Source organism: Salmo salar, chromosome 13 (assembly GCF_965601325.2).
Source record: "Salmo salar chromosome 13, fSalSal1, whole genome shotgun sequence".
Lineage (NCBI taxonomy): Eukaryota > Metazoa > Chordata > Actinopteri > Salmoniformes > Salmonidae > Salmo > Salmo salar.
In genome coordinates this window covers 61699120-61718002 of record NC_138303.1, presented here as the reverse complement: position 1 = coordinate 61718002, position 18883 = coordinate 61699120, and the positions used below count along the sequence as shown (strand labels likewise).

Here is an 18883-nt window from a genome sequence, read left to right as displayed (position 1 = left end):
TATAATTCACTGTATCACAATTCCAGTGGGTCAGAAGTTAACATACATTAAGTTGACTGTGCCTTTAAACAGCTTGGAAAATTCCAGAAAATTATGTCATGGCTTTAGAAGCTACTGATAGGCTAATTGATATAATTTGAGTCAATTGAAGGTGTACCTGTGGATGCATTTCAAGGCCTACCGTCAAACTCAGTGCCTCTTTCCTTGACATCATGGAAAAATCAAAAGAAATCAGCCAAGACCTTAGAAAAAAATTGTAGACCTCCACAAGTCTGGTTCATCCTTGGGAGCAATTTCCAAATGCCTGAAGGTCCACGTTCATCTGTACAAACAATAGTACGCAAGTATAAAGACCACGGGACCACGCAGCCATCATACCGATCAGGAAGGAGATGCATTCTGTCTCCTAGAGATGAACATACTTTGGTGCGAAAAGTGCAAATCAATCCCAGAACAACAGCAAAGGACCTTGTGAAGATGCTGGAGGAAACAGGTACAAAAGTATCTATATCCACAGTGAAACGAGTCCCATATCAACATAACCTGAAAGGCCGCTCAGCAAGGAAGGAGCCACTGCTCCAAAACCGGCATAAAAAAGCCAGACAACAGTTTGCAACTGAACATGGGGACAAAGATCGTACTTTTTGGAGAAATGTCCAATGGTCTGATAAAACAAACATAGAATTGTTTGGCCAATATGACCATCGTTACATTTGGAGGTATAGGGGGAGGCATGTAAGCCGAAGAACAACATCCCAACCGTGTAGCACGGAGGTGGCAGCATTATGTTGTGGGGGTGCTTTGCTGCAGGAGGGACTGGTGCACTTCACAAAATAGATGGCATCATGAGGAAGGAAGATTATGTGGATATATTGAAGCAACAGCTCAAGACATCAGTCAGGAAGTTAAAGCTTGGTTGTAAATTGCCTTAGCCACAACACTGACAACTCCATCAGAATGCCATAAGCATCAGAGAGCTTGGGAGGTGGAGCTATGGAGACCAATCAAACATTTAGGCCGAATTCTTACCAAGTCTAATGCTCCCTCCTCGACTCTCATTCCTGTGTACCCCCACTTCGCAGACAGCCAAGCTCTCTTCTCCCTGTTTTGTTTCCAGGGATGTCTTATTTAGGCACATTAGGCCCCAGGTAATAGAGGAGAAAGGGGACGAGATTTCTGGGCTGCATTCAGAGGCCCACATTAGTTTTTCCCAGGGAGAGCTTATTCGTACTTTGCATTTACATTTCTGTGTGTATTTTTTGGAGCGGAGGCCAGAAACGAGCATCCTTCATGTTGGCTATACCGCATATAGCAGGCGCTAGCAGTTACCACTGATGGATCAATAGTTTGTGAGTCGCAGGAAAGTTACTCGTACACATGCAATTTTTGGGTGGGTTATAAAGCCTAGGAATCATTAAGCAGATAATGTCATGTCAAGCCTTTCCAGCAGGGAGAACCGTGCAGGCATGGCCAGTGGATATGTAATTTGTCTGCCTTTGTCACACATGCTCTGCTCTTCAGAAGACGAGGCTTTTGCCTGTGTAGTCTGCTGGTAAAAAATTGGACGCAGAGAGGCTTCTCCTCAGGGAACAACAATCTCCAAAGCTGGAGTCAAAATCTCCATTTGGCATCAGGATTTATTTCACATCGAATTGCTCAGAGCCAACAAAAGATGAAACCACCACCGTTCTAACATGGAGGACATTTTTGTGTGGGTGTTTTCTTTGTTTTGCTTTTGTGCCAGACAAAACAGTGTAGGCTGAATTTCTAGACGGAGTGGGTTTGAAAAGTTGCCAGGTTGACTCTGCTTTGTCAATACAATAACCTCCATCTTAGTGCACAATGAATTTTACATTTGATTCCGCTTATGTGTCAAAGTGTTTATATCATGGCTGAATTTGGAAGGCTGAAATGTGTTGGTTTTAACAATGATCCATCAGCTTTATCAACCTTCACTGTCCTTCAAGAGTTGACAAATTTCCTCTTCACTTCAGTTTTGCTTTCGGTTTAGAGACATCTCTCAAGACCCTGCAAATGAATATGTCCTTTTCAACAACTTTACTCTCTACTCATATACTGTACATGTAACATCTGAGAACAAAAAGGGAAACTGACTACTCAGTCATTTGCACAATCCTTCTCTCTGCATATTGTGATACCAGTAACATTAAGGTATGCAGTCTACATGACAGACCAGTTGTAGTGAGGAGTAGGCTCCCTAGCCAGCCATGTCAAATCAATGTACTCTGCTCTGCATTGGCCTACATCTCATAGCCCACCATGTCACCCCAATTACTGTGGGGTAGATTAAACCCTACCTGGAAGTGGCAACGTATCATAACAAAAAAACAAATATTGTTTTATTTTGGAACTCAGTCGGGGTCCTCAACTTAAAATTGAGAGTAAGAATAGTAGAATAAATAATAGGTACAATTTAGAAATGTTTTACTCTTGATATGTCAGTCACTGACAGTCACTCAATTAGCTATGTCAGCTAACACTTTTTAGATTGGGAGTTAGTCTAGCCAGTTATCTAAACTTGCATTCTGCCTAATCACGGTCGAATACCGACCGCGCATGCAGGGCATGTGCCCAGGGGCCCTGACCTCCAGGAGGCCCCATTGGTTTTATTAGTCGCTCTCACTCAGATATCATATTAACATGGCATAAGTCATTAGGGAATTTGCATTGAAACTGCAACATTTTCTCTCCATTCTATGGCAAAATGGGTAGAATTGCATGAAATGTGCTGTAGAACTGCACATGCTTTCTCTCTGCCCCATGGCAACATGTATAGATTTGCAGAAAACTTGCTTTAAAACTGCAACATTTTCTTTATACCCCATGGCAAAATGTGTAGAATTGCAGAAAATAAATGTTAAGACGTCTATCTCACTTTGTCACATTCTCTATCTTCAAATTCCCTGTCATATATGAGCCAAGGCACAGCGTGCCGGTAATTCCACATCTTTATTTGAAGAAAACCGAACCAAACCAATAAACATGTTAACAGAAAGAAACGTAACGCAACTGTGGCGAACACACAACACGCACAGAAATAATAATAACCCACAAACACAGGTGGAGAAAAGGCTGCCTAAGTATGATTCCTAATCAGAGACAACGATAGACAGCTGCCTCTTATTAGGAACCATACTCGGCCCAAAACAAAGAAATACAAAAACATAGAATGCCCACCCCACACCCTGACCTAACAAAATAGAGAAATAAACCGTCTCTCTCAGGTCAGGGCGTGACACACTTAGGGCCCCCAAAAGGCACAATTATAGACCTGCTCTCCTAATCTCACCAATCCAATAAGTAACCCTTGGTTATTTTACTATAAATTCAGTGTTTCACCTCTTTTGGTATGTTTTGTAACTGAACGAAGGAACAGCAAGCAATGTAGCAATCTAAGTAGTTCTTGACTAAATGATATCATTAGACGGCAACAGTAAATGTTTCCCTCTCAAGCAGTTTGTGTTTGGGCTCCGCTTGCTCTCTGCTTTCAGAGCCTGATGAATAGGGTTTACATAAGCCTTTATAAGAGGTGGATCAGAACATCGTGAATTGATTCTGCGAGAAAAGCAGGGGAGATTTGTCAGAAGTATGTACTAGCGTAGCAGAGCAGCTCTTCGCCAAGCTCCTTCTAAATGCAAGGTATTATAGTCTGAACATGAACTAGGGTGAGTCAACTAGAGGAAGCAATATTGTGTGTCTCAAACCTGTCAAACCGATTTATTTTTATCACCTGGATTTGATCACGATTGGATTCACCTACATATCCAGTAGTGTTTGTTCTAATCATGTACTGTAGCAATACCGACTGTAAGTATAGAAAGTATAGACCAGAAAGTATAGACCAGCAGGAGAGGCTGGCACATTGTAATTTCATATAGGTCACACATCCAATCCATTTCAGAGTGGGAAGGGAACAGGGATTTGCTCAGGAGTTCATGCATGGTCGGCTCTATTTAGATTTCTGTCAGGTGTCTGGGAATCTTTGTTTATTGAATGAATTATACTCTTCCTAAAGACCCCAACCAATTTTGACCCAGGGCCATTCAGACATACACTGAGTGTACAAAACATTAGGAACACCTTGTTAATTTTGAGTTGCAACCCCTTTTGCCCTCAGAACAGCCTCAATTTGTCTGGGTATGGACTCTGCAAGGTGTCGAAAGCGTTCCACAGGGATGCTGGCCCATGTTGACTCCAATGCTTCCCACAGTTGTGTCAGGTTGGCTGGATGTCCTTTGGGTGATGGACCATTCTTGATACACACGAGAAACTGTTGAGTGTGGAAAAACAACCCAGCAGCGTTGCAGTTCTTGACACACTCAAACCGGTGCACCTGGCACCTACTACCCAACCCCGTTCAAATGCACTTAAATCTTTTGACTGCCCATTCATCCTCTGAATGGCATACATACACAATCCGTGTCTCGGTTGTCTCAAGGCTTAAAAAATGATTTAACTTGTCTCCTCCCCTTCATCTACACTAATTGAAGTGGATTTAACAAGTGACATCAATAAGGGATCATAGTTTTCACCTGGAATCACCTGGTCAGTCTATGTCATGGAAAGAGAAGGTGTTCCTAATGTTTTGTACATTTAGTGTATTTATTACGTTCTTACCTGTCATCTCTCATTCTTCCATCCCTCCCTCTTTCTTCCTTCCTGTATATGGTCCCCGGGGACACTCTGGAACAGTGCTTCTTGATTTTCCTTAAAGGTGAAACAAATTGGACTCGCTAGTCAGCTGAATGTAAATCTTCCTTAATGAGAGAAATTATACTTCCACAATGTCCTGCTCTCGTCCTCAGATTAAACACCGTTCTCTCTCACACAGCTGTGTTTGTATCCCCTACTGTGTGTTCTGTGATGTGATGAATAAAGTCTGTCTTTGGTTCAGTTCCACCAGCTTATCTCTTTTATTGGTTTCTTTCTTTCTTTCTTTCTTTCTTTCTTTCTTTCTTTCTTTCTTTCTTTCTTTCTTTCTTCTCTTCTCTTTCTTTCTTTCTCTTTCTTTCTTTCTTTCTTTCTTTCTTCTCTTTTTCTTTCTTCTCTCTCTCACCCCTGATTTCTCTATTTCTCCCCCCACCCTCTCTCTCTCCTCTCTCTCACTCCCCTACTGTATGTCTCTTTCGCTCTCTCTATCTCTCTCCCTCTTCGCCTCACCCTGACAACAGAGGTTGTTCAGCTGAGCCTGGCTGAGGACCAGAGAGTGAGTGTCTCCACGGTAACAGTGGGCCTCAGCACCGTGCTGTCTTGTGCCATCCAGGGAACGCTGCGGCCACCAATCATCTGGAAGAGGAACGGGATCATACTCAACTTCCTGGACCTGGAGGACATCAATGTGAGTATTGGCTGAGTCAGAGGGTTTCAGTCATCTTGGTTGGAGGATTCCCAGAATAAGAAGGGAATAAGCAGGAAATCCAGTAGTCTCCAGCCAGGATTTCTGGAACCAGGGAATTTATGGAAAGTTATAGGACCTTGTAAAAAATCATGTTTTGACATGAATTAAGTCATGCTAGTATGAGCCAGAGTCCAAGGGAGCAGGGTTGAAACAGGTTAGTCCTACAGCCCAAAAGTGCATAGGCTTTCACTCTGAAACTGTAGATATGAGTAAGAGTGTCTTTCAACTTCATGGGCTTTTCAAGGTGAAACAAGGTGAACCAGTGTCCAACATTGTAAACTTTGATGTGGTGGGTTTTTAGAAAAAACTTTTTATAATTGGAACGTTGGTTAATATTTGATTATCCTCAGAATGTGTCTCAACAGGGGCTCTTCACGTTGAAAGAAATCAAAGAATAATCAATAACGTTAGATAAAGGTTCACGGAAAATAAATGAGAAATGCTAATTCCCATTAACACCATTAATTCATCTTATTTTCCCAGCTTGTTTTTTTTCTTCATTTCCAATTAAAAACAGGTCTGTGTTTTTCCTCACTTGTTAGCTATCATTTATTCGAATTAGAAATGATGTAATGATTTGGGTCTCAGTAGCACGTGGGTCTCATTGGCACTCTGCCAGGCGTCGTGCTCATCTGAAAGAGCACAGACCATGTTCAAAATAAATATGAGCAAATCCAAACATAGCATAGCATGGGAATTGGCTACATGCGGTTAATGAACTATGGAGTGGCGGCGCCGGCGAGTTGTTTAGCTCACCTGCACAGCTGACAGTGGGGGACTCTGTTAATCCACCAGCTGATTTAGAATTCTCTATTTGCATGTTAACGAATTGGCCTTGTTATATGTTGCCTCGGAGATACAATAAACAATGACATGCAGGTCAACTGGCATGTGTATAGGCGGTGTCACGGGGAGGACAAGGAAGTGAGAGAGAAAAAAAGGTCCTCTGTGCAACATGCTACTGCTACTGTTGCCATGGAGTTAGGGTTTTCAGTGGTAAAAAGTGTGTGACGATAATTACAGTTGTCAGTTACCACTAATAGCTATTACTTTGAGGTTATTTTTCATGCCTTCATGTTCACAAAGTAATGTCTGATGTGCAAGAACATGCAGGTGTGCACAATAAGCAATGTACCACTCCGCATCATGTGTTCCCATGTAATTCTTAGGCAGCTTTATGCTCTTATAATGCATACAGTGTGCAAGGGAAGAGTTACCTCCTATTGTGCACTTCCGCTGCATTTTAATTAAGAACAAAGGAAATAATGCATACTTACTGAAGGCCTTTGGTCTCCGTGTGTGCACCTTTAGTGGCGTTGGCAGAAAGCGGATGTTGCCGCTCTTCAGGGATCCAGTATTTTCAACCCAACTTCTGTTTCCCCTGAAAAACAGAAGTGGGAACTCAGTTCAGGCGTCTTTCTACGCCTGCTATGTTGGGTTACCGTGTGTGTGATTTGTCGCTTCAGGTCAGCGTAAAGTAGATTCATTTACAGGCCAACTGAGTTGTTCTGTTTTACTATGAAAATTATCTCATTTTGCAATCAATAAACAAATATTACATTTAGTTGTGATTGAAATTCCAACCCAAAAGGCACTCTGACATATGAAACGTTTCGCTGGCTGAGTGGCAATTTGCCCATGCTGGAATCAGACCCATTTGTCTGCACTCTGCTACAGCGTAAAGGTAGAGCAGTATTATTCTTTCTCTGTCTCTCTCTCTCTCTCTCTCTCTCTCCCACTAGTAAATGGGACATTTTACATATTGAATGGCTACTTTTCTCCAAAGTAATTGCGTTGTGTTTTGGGAAAGATAAAATCTGTTCCCTCTGGTTTGATTGCCTTCAAGGAGAGGGCGGCACCATACGGCTGCGTTTACACAAGCTGCGTTTACACAGGCTGCGCAGTTCTGATCTTGTGGCCAATTATTGGCAAAAGAGCTCAGCTGATCTGATTGGTCAAATAATTTGTGGAAAAGGATAAGAATTGGACTGCCTGTGTCATAGCAACCTATGTACTGCAGAGAAAGAAAACAATTTGTTTCACTCATCACCTCCAGTAGTTCCAGACAGACCAACCTTCACTGAAACACAAGGGAATAATTCAGCAATGAAATTAAGTAGTGCGTTTTCTCTATTCAAACAATTATGCTATAACACATGTTAATTAGCATGTCAAACTTGCCCGTTTGGGAATGCTGTGAAAAATCCACAAACGATATTATGGCTACAATGGACAACTATTGGTGTGTATTGTAAAGGGGAAGGGGAGATGGAAGGAAGCATCGGGGTTGGTTTTGCGTTTCAAAGACAAAGAAAAAGGAAACATTTATCAGACAATATTTACAGTGGGGGAAAAAAGTATTTGATCCCCTGCTGATTTTGTACGTTTGCCCACTTACAAAGAAATGATCAGGCTATAATTTTAATAGTAGGTTTATTTGAACAGTGAGAGACAGAATAACAACAAAAAAATCCTGAAAAACGCATGTCAAAAATGATATAAAATTATTTGCATTTTAATGAGGGAAATAAGTGTTTGACCCCTCTGCAAAGCATGACTTAGTACTTGGTGGCAAAACCCTTGTTGGCAATCACAGAGGTCAGACGTTTCTTGTAGTTGGCCACCAGGTTTGCACACATCTCAGGAGGGATTTTGTCCCACTCCTCTTTGCAGATCTTCTCCAAGTCATTAAGGTTTCGAGGCTGACGTTTGGCAACTCGAACCTTCAGCTCCCTCCACAGATTTTCTATGGGATTAAGGTCTGGAGACTGGCTAGGCCACACCACGACCTTAATGTGCTTCTTGAGCCACTCCTTTGTTGCCTTGGCCGTGTGTTTTGGGTCATTGTCATGCTGGAATACCCATCCACGACCCATTTTCAATGCCCTGGCTGAGGGAAGGAGGTTTTCACCCAAGATTTGACGTTACATGGCCCTGTCCATCGTCCCTTTGATGCGGTGAAGTTGTCCTGTCCCCTTAGCAGAAAAACACCCCCAAAGCATAATGTTTCCACCTCCATGTTTGACAGTGGAGATGGTGTTCTTGGGGTCATAGGCAGCATTCCTCCTCCTCCAAACACGGCGAGTTGAGTTGATGTCAAAGAGCTCCATTTTGGTCTCATCTGACCACAACACTTTCACCAGTTGTCCTCTGAGTCATTCAGATGTTCATGGGCAGACTTCAGACGGGCCTGTATATGTATTCTTGAGCAGGGGGACCTTGCGGGCGCTGCAGGATTTCAGTCCTTCATGGCGTAGTGTGTTACCAATTGTTTCTTGGTGACTATGGTCCCAGCTGCCTTGAGATCATTGACAAGATCCTCCCGTGTAGTTCTGGGCTGATTCCTCACCGTTCTCATGATCATTGCAACTCCACAAGGTGAGATCTTGCATGGATCCCCTGGCCGAGGGAGATTGACAGTTCTTTTGTGTTTCTTCCATTTGCGAATAATCGCACCAAATGTTGTCACCTTCTCACCAAGCTGCTTGGCGATGGTCTTGTAGCCCATTCCAGCCTTGTGTAGGTCTACAATCTTGTCCCTGACATCCTTGGAGAGCTCTTTGGTCTTGGCCATGGTGGAGAGTTTGGAATCTGATTGATTGATTGCTTCTGTGGACAGGTGTCTTTTTTACAGGTAACAAGCTGCGGTTAGGAGCACTCCCTTTAAGAGTGTGCTCCTAATCTCAGCTCGTTACCTGTATAAAAGACACCTGGGAGCCAGAAATGTTTTGATTGAGAGGGGGTCAAATACTTATTTCCCTCATTAAAATGCAAATCAATTTATAACATTTTTGACATTCGTTTTTCAGGATTTTTTTGTTGTTATTATGTCTCTCACTGTTCAAATAAACCTACCATTAAAATTATAGACTGATCCTTTCTTTGTCAGTGGGCAAACGTACAAAATCAGCAGGGGATCAAATACTTTTTCCCCCCACTGTAGCTCCTTTACAAACTAAGGCGGAACTAACTAACTATGTGTAAGTGTAAAGCCATTCCACCCACTGTATTAAATATTGAAATGTTTTATTATAACACATTTCCTTCTACGAGGTCCATCATTTGAGACCCAAATGGCAGTGTGAACAAGGTGTTCAGCATCTCTTGTTTAATTTCACTTTGAGAGGATTGTATTTGCATTTATAGTCTCAGGTCCACCCGCATACTGTACACGCATATCTTGGTAATTAAAAGCATCTCAAATAAACCTGTACTGGACAACATAATGAGAATCACCATTACACATTTAAGTATATGCCCTATAGGGCTACATACTATAGAAACTGTTTAATATCTACCTCACAGAGGGAGGCTGCTGAGGGGAGGATGGCTCATAATAATGGCCGGAACGAAGCAAATGGAATGGCATGAAACACATGGAAACCAGGTGTTCGATGTATTTGATACCATTCCACTCACTCCGCTCCAGCTTTTTCCATGAGTACGCCCCCCCCCCCCCCCGCCGCCCCCCAATTAAGGTGCCACCAACCTCCTTTGATCTACAGGTACTGTACTATACAGTAATTCATTTCTAAAGCAGTTTCTACTGTTTTGCTATGTTCTACAAAGTCTGTCCTAAGTATTTCCTCTGCCTTTCCTCACCTAAAAGCATTGCTAGAGATGATATGTCCTCATCCACTCCCACCTCGTTAGCTAAGAGAGAAGCAAAATGTTCTATCTAAAATCACGTAGTGGGACAATAGCTTGTGGTAAGAAACTCCAAGGCTTTAGTCTGTGTTCAGAGAGAGATTTGTTTCCAGGTAGGTAGCTTTGCACACAGTCTGTCCGCCACATACGGGACACCACTATTTAGTTTCTTAATCCTCCCTAAGCCCCTGCTAAAACCCCAGGTGAGTTGTGCATCCGGAAAAACAACAACTGGCTCCATTAATCACACTAATGTTCTTTGTATTTTTAACCCTTCCTATTTATCAGACTGAGTGAGCGTGACGACGGGGCTCAAATCCCCACGCCCCTCCCAACACCCAGGGACCGCGTTGATTCATTGTCTAATATGCTTCCCATCACTCCATGCTCCCCTGTTGTGTGCCCTCCCTTCCCCCTCCCTCCATCCGTCCCCAACTTTTCTTCCCCCCCCTCACCTCACTCCCCTCCCTTATTCCCTTCCTCACCATCCACCACTGCCACCTTCATCTTCTCCCAATAGGACTTTGGTGATGACGGCTCCCTCTACATCACCAAGGTGACAACCATTCATATGGGGAACTACAGCTGTCATGCGTATGGATATGAAGAGCTCTACCAGACCCATGTACTGCAGGTGAATGGTTAGTAATGGCACATACTTGACATTTCACTGTCCTTTCATGGTCAGATTTTAGTTTGGCACGTGGTCACCAGAATGTTGACCTGACTAAACGTGTAATAGTTGCAGTTTGCGATCATTGCTGCTTTCAACGTTACGTTCCTTTTTTTTTTTTAATAGATAACAAATATTTTGATAAAGTTAGAAGCAACAGCATTCACATCACCAAACATGGCATTGATTCCAACATGTCCAACATTCTATCATAGAAAGCAAATTAAGCCTGTAACCATGGCGTTCTATTCACCATACTCAATTGATTCCACCCTGAGCATGTAAACCTTTTTAGCTACAGTACACCAACTAGCCAGCAGCAAGCAGCGCAGATGCTGCAGACATTTATCAAAGCACACTGCTCGACAAACTCATTTGCATAAGTATTTTTCCCGCTGAGATGACGTGTGATTACCGGGCCTGCCTCTTCATTGAAGACCTTGGGAGAGCCGTCTGTACCGTATCAAATCAAAGATAATAATCGCCATCCTCAGAGCTTTGATTCATTGCATGCGCAGATATGAATAGAGAAAAATAGCCTGAAATGATTTTCAATTAACAGGGACAATAGGCGTGATTGTGTTGTGTTGTACGGCAGGATTTAGGCTAATTGAAAAACGATACAGCTGCATCTAAGACCTGGCTTCAGCTGAAAACGGAGAGAAAAGTTTTCTTCCTGGAAGGCAGGTTATCTTGGAAGACAGTTACCATGTATTTCAATTGTGATCTTATTTGGTCTTATAAACATGTAAACATGTCTCTTATAAACATCTCTCATGCTGGACTATGTTGTAATGCAGTGCATGTAGCTATGCGTGTGGTACTGGTGTGAAACAAAATCCTTTCTGCCTGGTGTGCCCAATGTGCCTGGTGTGTGTGTGTTTCTATACCATCCTGCCACTCCTATCAATGTTTCTTTGTAAGTGTTCCTCCCTGACTCCTCTCTCTTGTGGCTGTGTGTGTGTGTCTCTCTCTTTGCATGTGTGTGTCTGTGCATGTGTGCGTGTTTCTGTGTATCCAGTTCCCCCAGTGATCCTGGTCTACCCAGAGACGCAGGCACAGGAGCCTGGTGTGTCTGCCAGCCTGCACTGCCACGCCGACGGCATCCCAGACCCTACGATCCTGTGGCTGAAGAACGGCATGGACCTGCAGCCTAGACCCTCCAAGCAGCTCTCCCTCATCGGTAAGGCACCAGGCTGCCTTGCTGCCCACACTGGCAAGACTGAGTGCATCCCAAATGACACCCTATTGCTTATATAGAGAACTACTTTTGACTAGGGCCCATAGGTAACATAAGGGTCAGGGTGCCAATTGAGACGCACCCTGTTATTACTGTCATAGCAGCTGCTGTTTACCAGACACACTATTATGCAGGGAACCATGGAGGTGTTGCTATACTAGATGCCAATCTGTGTCACACCCTTCTGTGTTGCCAAATCTAAGCTTATGGTGACCGTTTTGACTATTGTTATTTTGTCGGTTGATTGCTTAGGCCACTGATTTTAGAAGAGTAAATATCCATTCCTAGAAGATTAAAGAAATAGATGGAACAACAGTGTGTGAAAATGAAACCTACGGCAGCCAGCCACGTGGGGGAGTTAAACGGAAGTTTCAATTTCCGAGGGGACAGAAGTGAGCGTCTTTTATGGAGTAACCCTCGTTAGATGCCAGTTTATAGGCTGTGTGTGGGTCATTACCTGTGATAATAGCCTGTTTTCAGGCTTCAGATGCAAGCTTAAACAAGGGAGGTTCTGAAAGCTTCATCCATACATTAACATCCTGCAATCCAGCTTCACGGATCTGTCAACTCTCACAGCTCAGTTTAGAGTTGGCAAATCCGTGAAGCTGGATTCTAGGATGTTGATTTAATTGTTATTTGGGATAGATCTGATGATACTCTTATATCTAGTAAAGGTTTAACAGAGTGCTCAAACCTTAGTCTGCAGAATATGGTGGTTTTAGAGAGTGACACTTTACACATTTGCCATGAATTTTTTCAACATTGCATCAGTGAATAGATTTCCAACTCAGAGGCTAATGTTAGAGCTCACAATCTTTCTTGCCATTATAAAGGTGAGGCTACAGTACTCATTAGCTATGTTCCCATTAAGTTGTCCAGTGATTTTTTTTGTTGACATTTAGAAGGTTTGCATAGAAATAGATGCGACAATTGACTGCTGCGGTGTGTTTGTGTCGATAAAAACAGCTGGAGCTAATGACATCCCAAAAATCTAGAATGTGAAATAAAAATGAAGTGTTTGAAGTGTTTCCTTCATTAGTTTAGGTAAATTCCGCATTAATAAATTGGCGACAGACTGTATGCCCTCCCACCTATCTGTTTCATGTATCAGGTAGCCTGCAAAAGCCAGAATTGATAGAATGCAAGATTTTACTGATATTTGCCATGTTGTAATAATTCTCATGTGCCAACATACCACCACGGTCCGTGCCATGGTGAACCTTGCACTCCTGTAGATCTACAATAATTGGATGGTGAAACTTGCATCCAGCCAACCAGAAAAGCAAGGCGAAGCAATTCAGGCATTCTTGAAAGTCAGGATAATGATTCTGCAAAGAAACATTTTTCTTTTTATAGTTGAACAGTAGATTTAACGAGCAGTAGGCATTTAGAAACAAATGTGGAGTGGAGGTTCACGTGCCCTGTGTCCCTTCAGGATTATTCGGCAATCATCATTTATTCGAAAAGCACTGTTTCCATCATTTGTCGCAATAAAGAAAGTTAGACAAAAGAAAAGTTAGACAAAAGAAAAATCCACCCCTTACTGAACTGATAAAAATGTTGTTGATCTTTACAAAACATTTATCCTATAGCTGCTGTTTCCATTACACGTCAAAGTTTTTTGTGTGTTTTTTTTTTTTACATAGCTTTTGTCGATAAACTGCCTAGCTATGCTGCCAGGATCCCCCCCATTTACAATGGGAGTGTTCAAGAGGCTCAGCTGTTAAGAATAGGTGCTCTCCAAGGTTCATGACTGCTTAGTGCTACTGATGGTGCTGAATGGACAGCTGCGTGGGGGCTATTTAGGAAGGCATAACACTGCTGAAATCAGATAGAAATGCATTGTGTAGAACCAACATTATCCCCTGTCTTTTGGAATATTGATATATATATATATCAGCTCTGTATATGTTCTATCTGACATATTCTCAACATTTCACCACACTGAAACCTTCCATTTACCCTCTGGCGCCACACAGTTCTACAAGTCTGAAATCACAGTATAATATCTCTATTCCCTTGTTATTAATTCAACACAAAAACAACATTTTAAGTGAGAAATCAATGCCTAACTATAGGAGAATTATTAATTGAGTGGTTATGCATTAAAATTGATTAAGGCATAATTATACATAACAGGCAATTACGACCGTGTCTGGTTTTTAATGTCGGGAGGCCCACACTTTACATCATTACGTTTCTCCTCCCTAAAGAGTAGATAGAAAAGTGAATTTGAACACAAACTACTGTAAAAACATCATCCATTTAACTGTGCATTTCACTAACATGAGGTATAGTGTAACATAAATGACTGTTTTTAAGGTGGTATAACTTTTATCTACATTGATCTAAATGGGGCGGCATGTAGCCTAGTGGTTAGAGCGTTGGACTAGTTAACCAAAAGGTTGCAAGTTCAAATCCCTGAGCTGACAAGGTAAAAATCTGTTGTTCTGCCCCTGAACAAGACAGTTAACCCACTGTTCCTAGGCTGTCATTGAAAATAAGAATGTATTCTTAACTGACTTGCCTAGTTAAGAAAATGTATATTGCATTATCTGTGCATTCCTGTGGAAGTTTGTTTATATTAGTCCAGGGTTTTAGTCTCAGGCCATGGCTCAGTCAGGTCTTGTGTAGCACTGAGAAGTTCTCCTCTGCCTGCCACTCCACATTTAGAAGATACATGGAGAGAGCTCAAGAGAGGGAGATCAAAGAGGACAGCAAGAGGGAGGCAGAGATGAAGGGGAGGAAGGTGGAAGAGAGACTGGCACATGATCTTTGCCACGGCGTGTTGAAAGCAGCTGTCTGACACCGGCGTCCTTCACTCCTTCTGCGGCGTTGTGAAGATTGCCTTGTGATCAAGGCAACAATGCAGCAACAGCAGCAGTGTGAGGATGAGGAGGGAGGGATGTGTGAGAGCGTGCCTTAGATCCCCCAAAAATACTGAGTACTAGTGTCAGAGAGCTAGGAATACCTCTGCTGCCTCTCATGAAAGCACTGTGCCCTGGGACACATCACCTTTACCTGATACGTCTGACACACACACACACACACACACACACACACACACACACACACACACACACACACACACACACACACACACACACACACACACACACACACACACACACACACACACACACCCCCCCCCCCCCCCCCCCCCCCCCGCCCGCCCGGTACTGTCAGAGAGGGATGCCTCTGATGATAGCACTCACTGTGTCCTGGGATACATCACCTTCACCTGACACTCTAGATCTCTGGGAACAGAACAGAGACGGTTCAGTCAAAGTATATTTTGATAAAGTGTTGTTGTGACGTCGTCAAAAGGGTTTCCTGGCGTCAGTGGCTTCTGTTAACGAGAAGTTGGGTGCGCAGGTAGGTGGCTACTTAGATTCTCTTTGTTTATTCACTTAGGAAAGGACAGAGTGTGCATTTTTAGGTGGGAGGATGAAACGGCCAAGGTAAATGTATCAGTGTAGAAACGTGGGGCTTAGCTAACACTTGTCTTTTCTGCTCATCTCTAACACAGCGAATGGGAGCGAGCTCCACATTGGCAGTGTACGCTATGAGGACACAGGCGCATACACCTGCATTGCTAAGAACGAGGTGGGGGTGGACGAGGACATATCGTCTCTGTTTGTGGAGGACTCAGCCAGAAAGACACGTAAGTGGCTGAGAGTCGAACATGGAAAAATGCCTCTGGGATTTTCAAAAGCCAATTTTGGCAATGAAAATGTAGACAGTAATTAGCATATTGCAATATCTGCATACAATTAACCAAAAATATTAAGCTGTAGAAAGCAGAGGTGGGACCAAGTCATTGTTTCACAAGTAAGTCTCAAGTCTTAGCAGTCAAGTCCCAAGTCCTAAACTTTGAGTTTCGAGTCCTGAACAAGTCATAATGTGCTCTTCACCAAATGTAATACCATTTCATATTTTTAACAAGAGTAATAGTTAGTATATTACATTTACACAAATCACGAATGCTTTTAAAAAATATATATATTTTTTACTTTCCAAATAAACTTTATATTTCCATGGAAAACATGAGTAGCCATGAGAAAGACCCCCCATATCGATCGACTATCGAGGATCGCTAAGGGCCGCAATCGGGCGATGTAGGCTTGTACACAATCGCCCAACCTTAACACACACCCCCTCTCTGTGTGTGGTTACAGTAGGCTAACGTATGTCAATGGTTTTAGGAATAGCAGTAACATCAGGCAGGATTTAGGTTATCAACTGCCTAGCCAGTTGTAGCACAATCTTGGGTGCAATGATCACGTTCCCGCATTGACTGACTGTGTGGAGGCTCATTGATTTAACGTTATGCTAGCCTACATGCTACACTAGCAAATGTATATATAGCTGTCGGCTATATTAGCCACGACTTACCGTTCTTTGTGCAGCTTCAAATGTCGAACAAAGTTGGAAGTTCTTCAAAAAGAAAGGAGGACCAAGGCACTCTCCATATAATTGATTAAAATGCCTTTATTAGTATGGCATGTTCAATAGAAACAATGTTTGTAAAAAAAAACGACGCGTTTCGGCTGCATGGCCTTCATCAGGGTGTACAAAGAAATAATACAATGTTCTCTGTTTAACAGCTTTTCCAATTAACCCTAATTAGAAGGGGGAGTGGTTAACATTGATTGGACACACCTAGTAAGCAATAGTATACACACTTTAAAGTGAAATGCTGCAGCTATGTTATCATAAAAATGTAACTCCAAACTAGAAGTATCAGAACACTTAGAAAGGTAGTTCTAACCTTAAATATGTCTGGGCGAAGTGTCAAGAATAAGAAAGCAATACATTCCATAGTACACTAGAACACAGCAAAACATGAACAACAAGAGTCTAAACATAGCTGAGGGCAATTGAGCAAAATATCCACTAGATGACAGCAAATGTACCCATCACAACCCTACAGGAAGGATGAGAAATCCATATCTTCATTTAAACCCGGGTATTTAGTGGCCTGTAGTTTGTAAATCCAAAAACTTTCCATTTGGTTTAACTGTTTAAGACGGTCCCCTTTTCTAATAGAGGCCGGGATATGATCAATACCCATAGCTTGTAGGGAGGCAGGGTTGCCATGGTGTAAGGACTTGTAGTGCCTTGCCATGGGGTAGTCTTCATTGCCTACCCGTATGGCGTACTTATGTTCCGCTAGGCGATCTTGAAGGCGTCTCTTTGTCCGTCCAATGTAGAACACCTTGCACTGTGGACATTCCAATCTATAGATGACATGAGTGGTTTTGCAGTTAATGAAATGCTTGACGTAATACTCCATTTTGGAAGCTGTATCAACAAAATACTTTTAGTTGGAAGTTGGAAGTTGTTGCGCCTCCATCTGTAATTTTCTTCCTGCATGTTTTGCAAGTTGCAATCCGTTTTTTGTTGACTACATCGTAGTCTTTATATCCAAAAATAATTATTTGGGGTATCATCTTTCCAAGGGCTCCGTCTGAATTCACCCACCAACGTTCCTCTGCACTGCGACGTGCAACTTTTTCTCAGCTGGCACAATTTCATTGGCTGCTGTCCGATTCAAACTGTAATCTGCTGCACAGTTTTTAATATTTGGGCTTGGGGAGGGTATCAAGTCAGTTTGAGTCAAAAGGCTTAAGTCCAAGTTAAGTCACGAGTCATTGGTGTTAAAGTCAAAGTCGAGTTGCAAGTCATCATATTTGTGACTCGATTCTGACTCGAGTCCATGTCATGTGACTCGAGTCCACACCTCTGGTAGAAAGTGTCAGAAACAGAAGTTATAACAAATACATTATAATGTACTGTATCTGATTTATTGTATGGTATCTGTATGTACAGTATATATATATATATATATAAAACATTTTTACAGCCTTTGGGTTTAGATAGTCTCAAATGCAATTCAAAAATCTAGAATACATTTATGTTGTGATAATACAGAATATCTGCCTCTGTAAAGAAACACTCTTGCTAAACGTGTTTCTGTCCCACTTTTTCTGATATGACTTGATATGACATGGTCTCTCTCTCTCTCTCTCTCTCTCTCTCTCTCCCTCCTCTGTCTCCCTTTCTCTGTCGCTCTTCTGTCATTCTGATGGTGATGCTGCAGTTGCAAACATACTGTGGCGGGAGGAAGGTACTAAAATCTACTGTTGCATAACACTTTTCACCATGTCTTTTTTTCTGTTTTTTAATTTTTTTTTATTCACTTCGATAATTGACCAACATTCTTCTGAATGCCTATGTTTTGTAGGGTGAATAGGTTCATTATATGCAGTGTATACGCATTATGTCAAATCAAATTGTATATGTCACATACACATGTTTAGCATATGATATTGCGGGTGTAGCGAAATGCTTGTTTAGAACACAAATCCACAAGAGTAAAACATCATTTGTAAAACACGACATAAATTTTCCTCTAATTTCCATTTGACTATATCTTCCTGAATGATGATTGGTGTGTATGTGTTCTTGCTGAAAACATTATTTCACAAGACTTAACCATGGAAATATATATACACACAGTTTTGTTACAGGCCTGCCTCAACATTTCAGTACATGTAACTCTTCCTCAGAACAGTATAATCTAGCTGTGACACCAAAACGTGTGTATGAGAAAAACTATTTTGGCTGTTTAGAGAGTGTGAGACAGGCCCACTGTTTGAATCCTTTGCACCCCCCCGATGCAGACTGTACCACTGGCCTTCGCGTCACGGTCATGACTGTGTCAGCAGCGCTCAAGGTGTTGATTTCACCTCATTATTCAATATGATGTAAACCTGCCGTCCATCCCCACACAATGTGCTTTTCCAAAGCATGAATGGCGGTGGTCTAGTTAACAGCTGTTGTTTAGGGTCAGGTAACTGGCCGGCAAAATGTTCTCGCGCTCATAGCGGCTATCAACTTT

At 42.3% G+C, this 18883-nt stretch overlaps 1 protein-coding gene across 1 annotated transcript in view; it reads left to right on the top strand.

The window, feature by feature from the left end:
- LOC106567522 (follistatin-related protein 4) overlaps nt 1–18883 on the top strand; it is a 226182-nt gene that overhangs the window by 192553 nt on the left and 14746 nt on the right. Inside the window, exons 7-11 of the mRNA XM_014136869.3 lie at nt 5193–5359; nt 10587–10707; nt 11761–11922; nt 15509–15643; nt 18083–18109. Of these exons, the coding sequence (XP_013992344.1) occupies nt 5193–5359; nt 10587–10707; nt 11761–11922; nt 15509–15643; nt 18083–18109 (612 nt within the window). The remainder of the gene's footprint in view (nt 1–5192; nt 5360–10586; nt 10708–11760; nt 11923–15508; nt 15644–18082; nt 18110–18883) is intronic.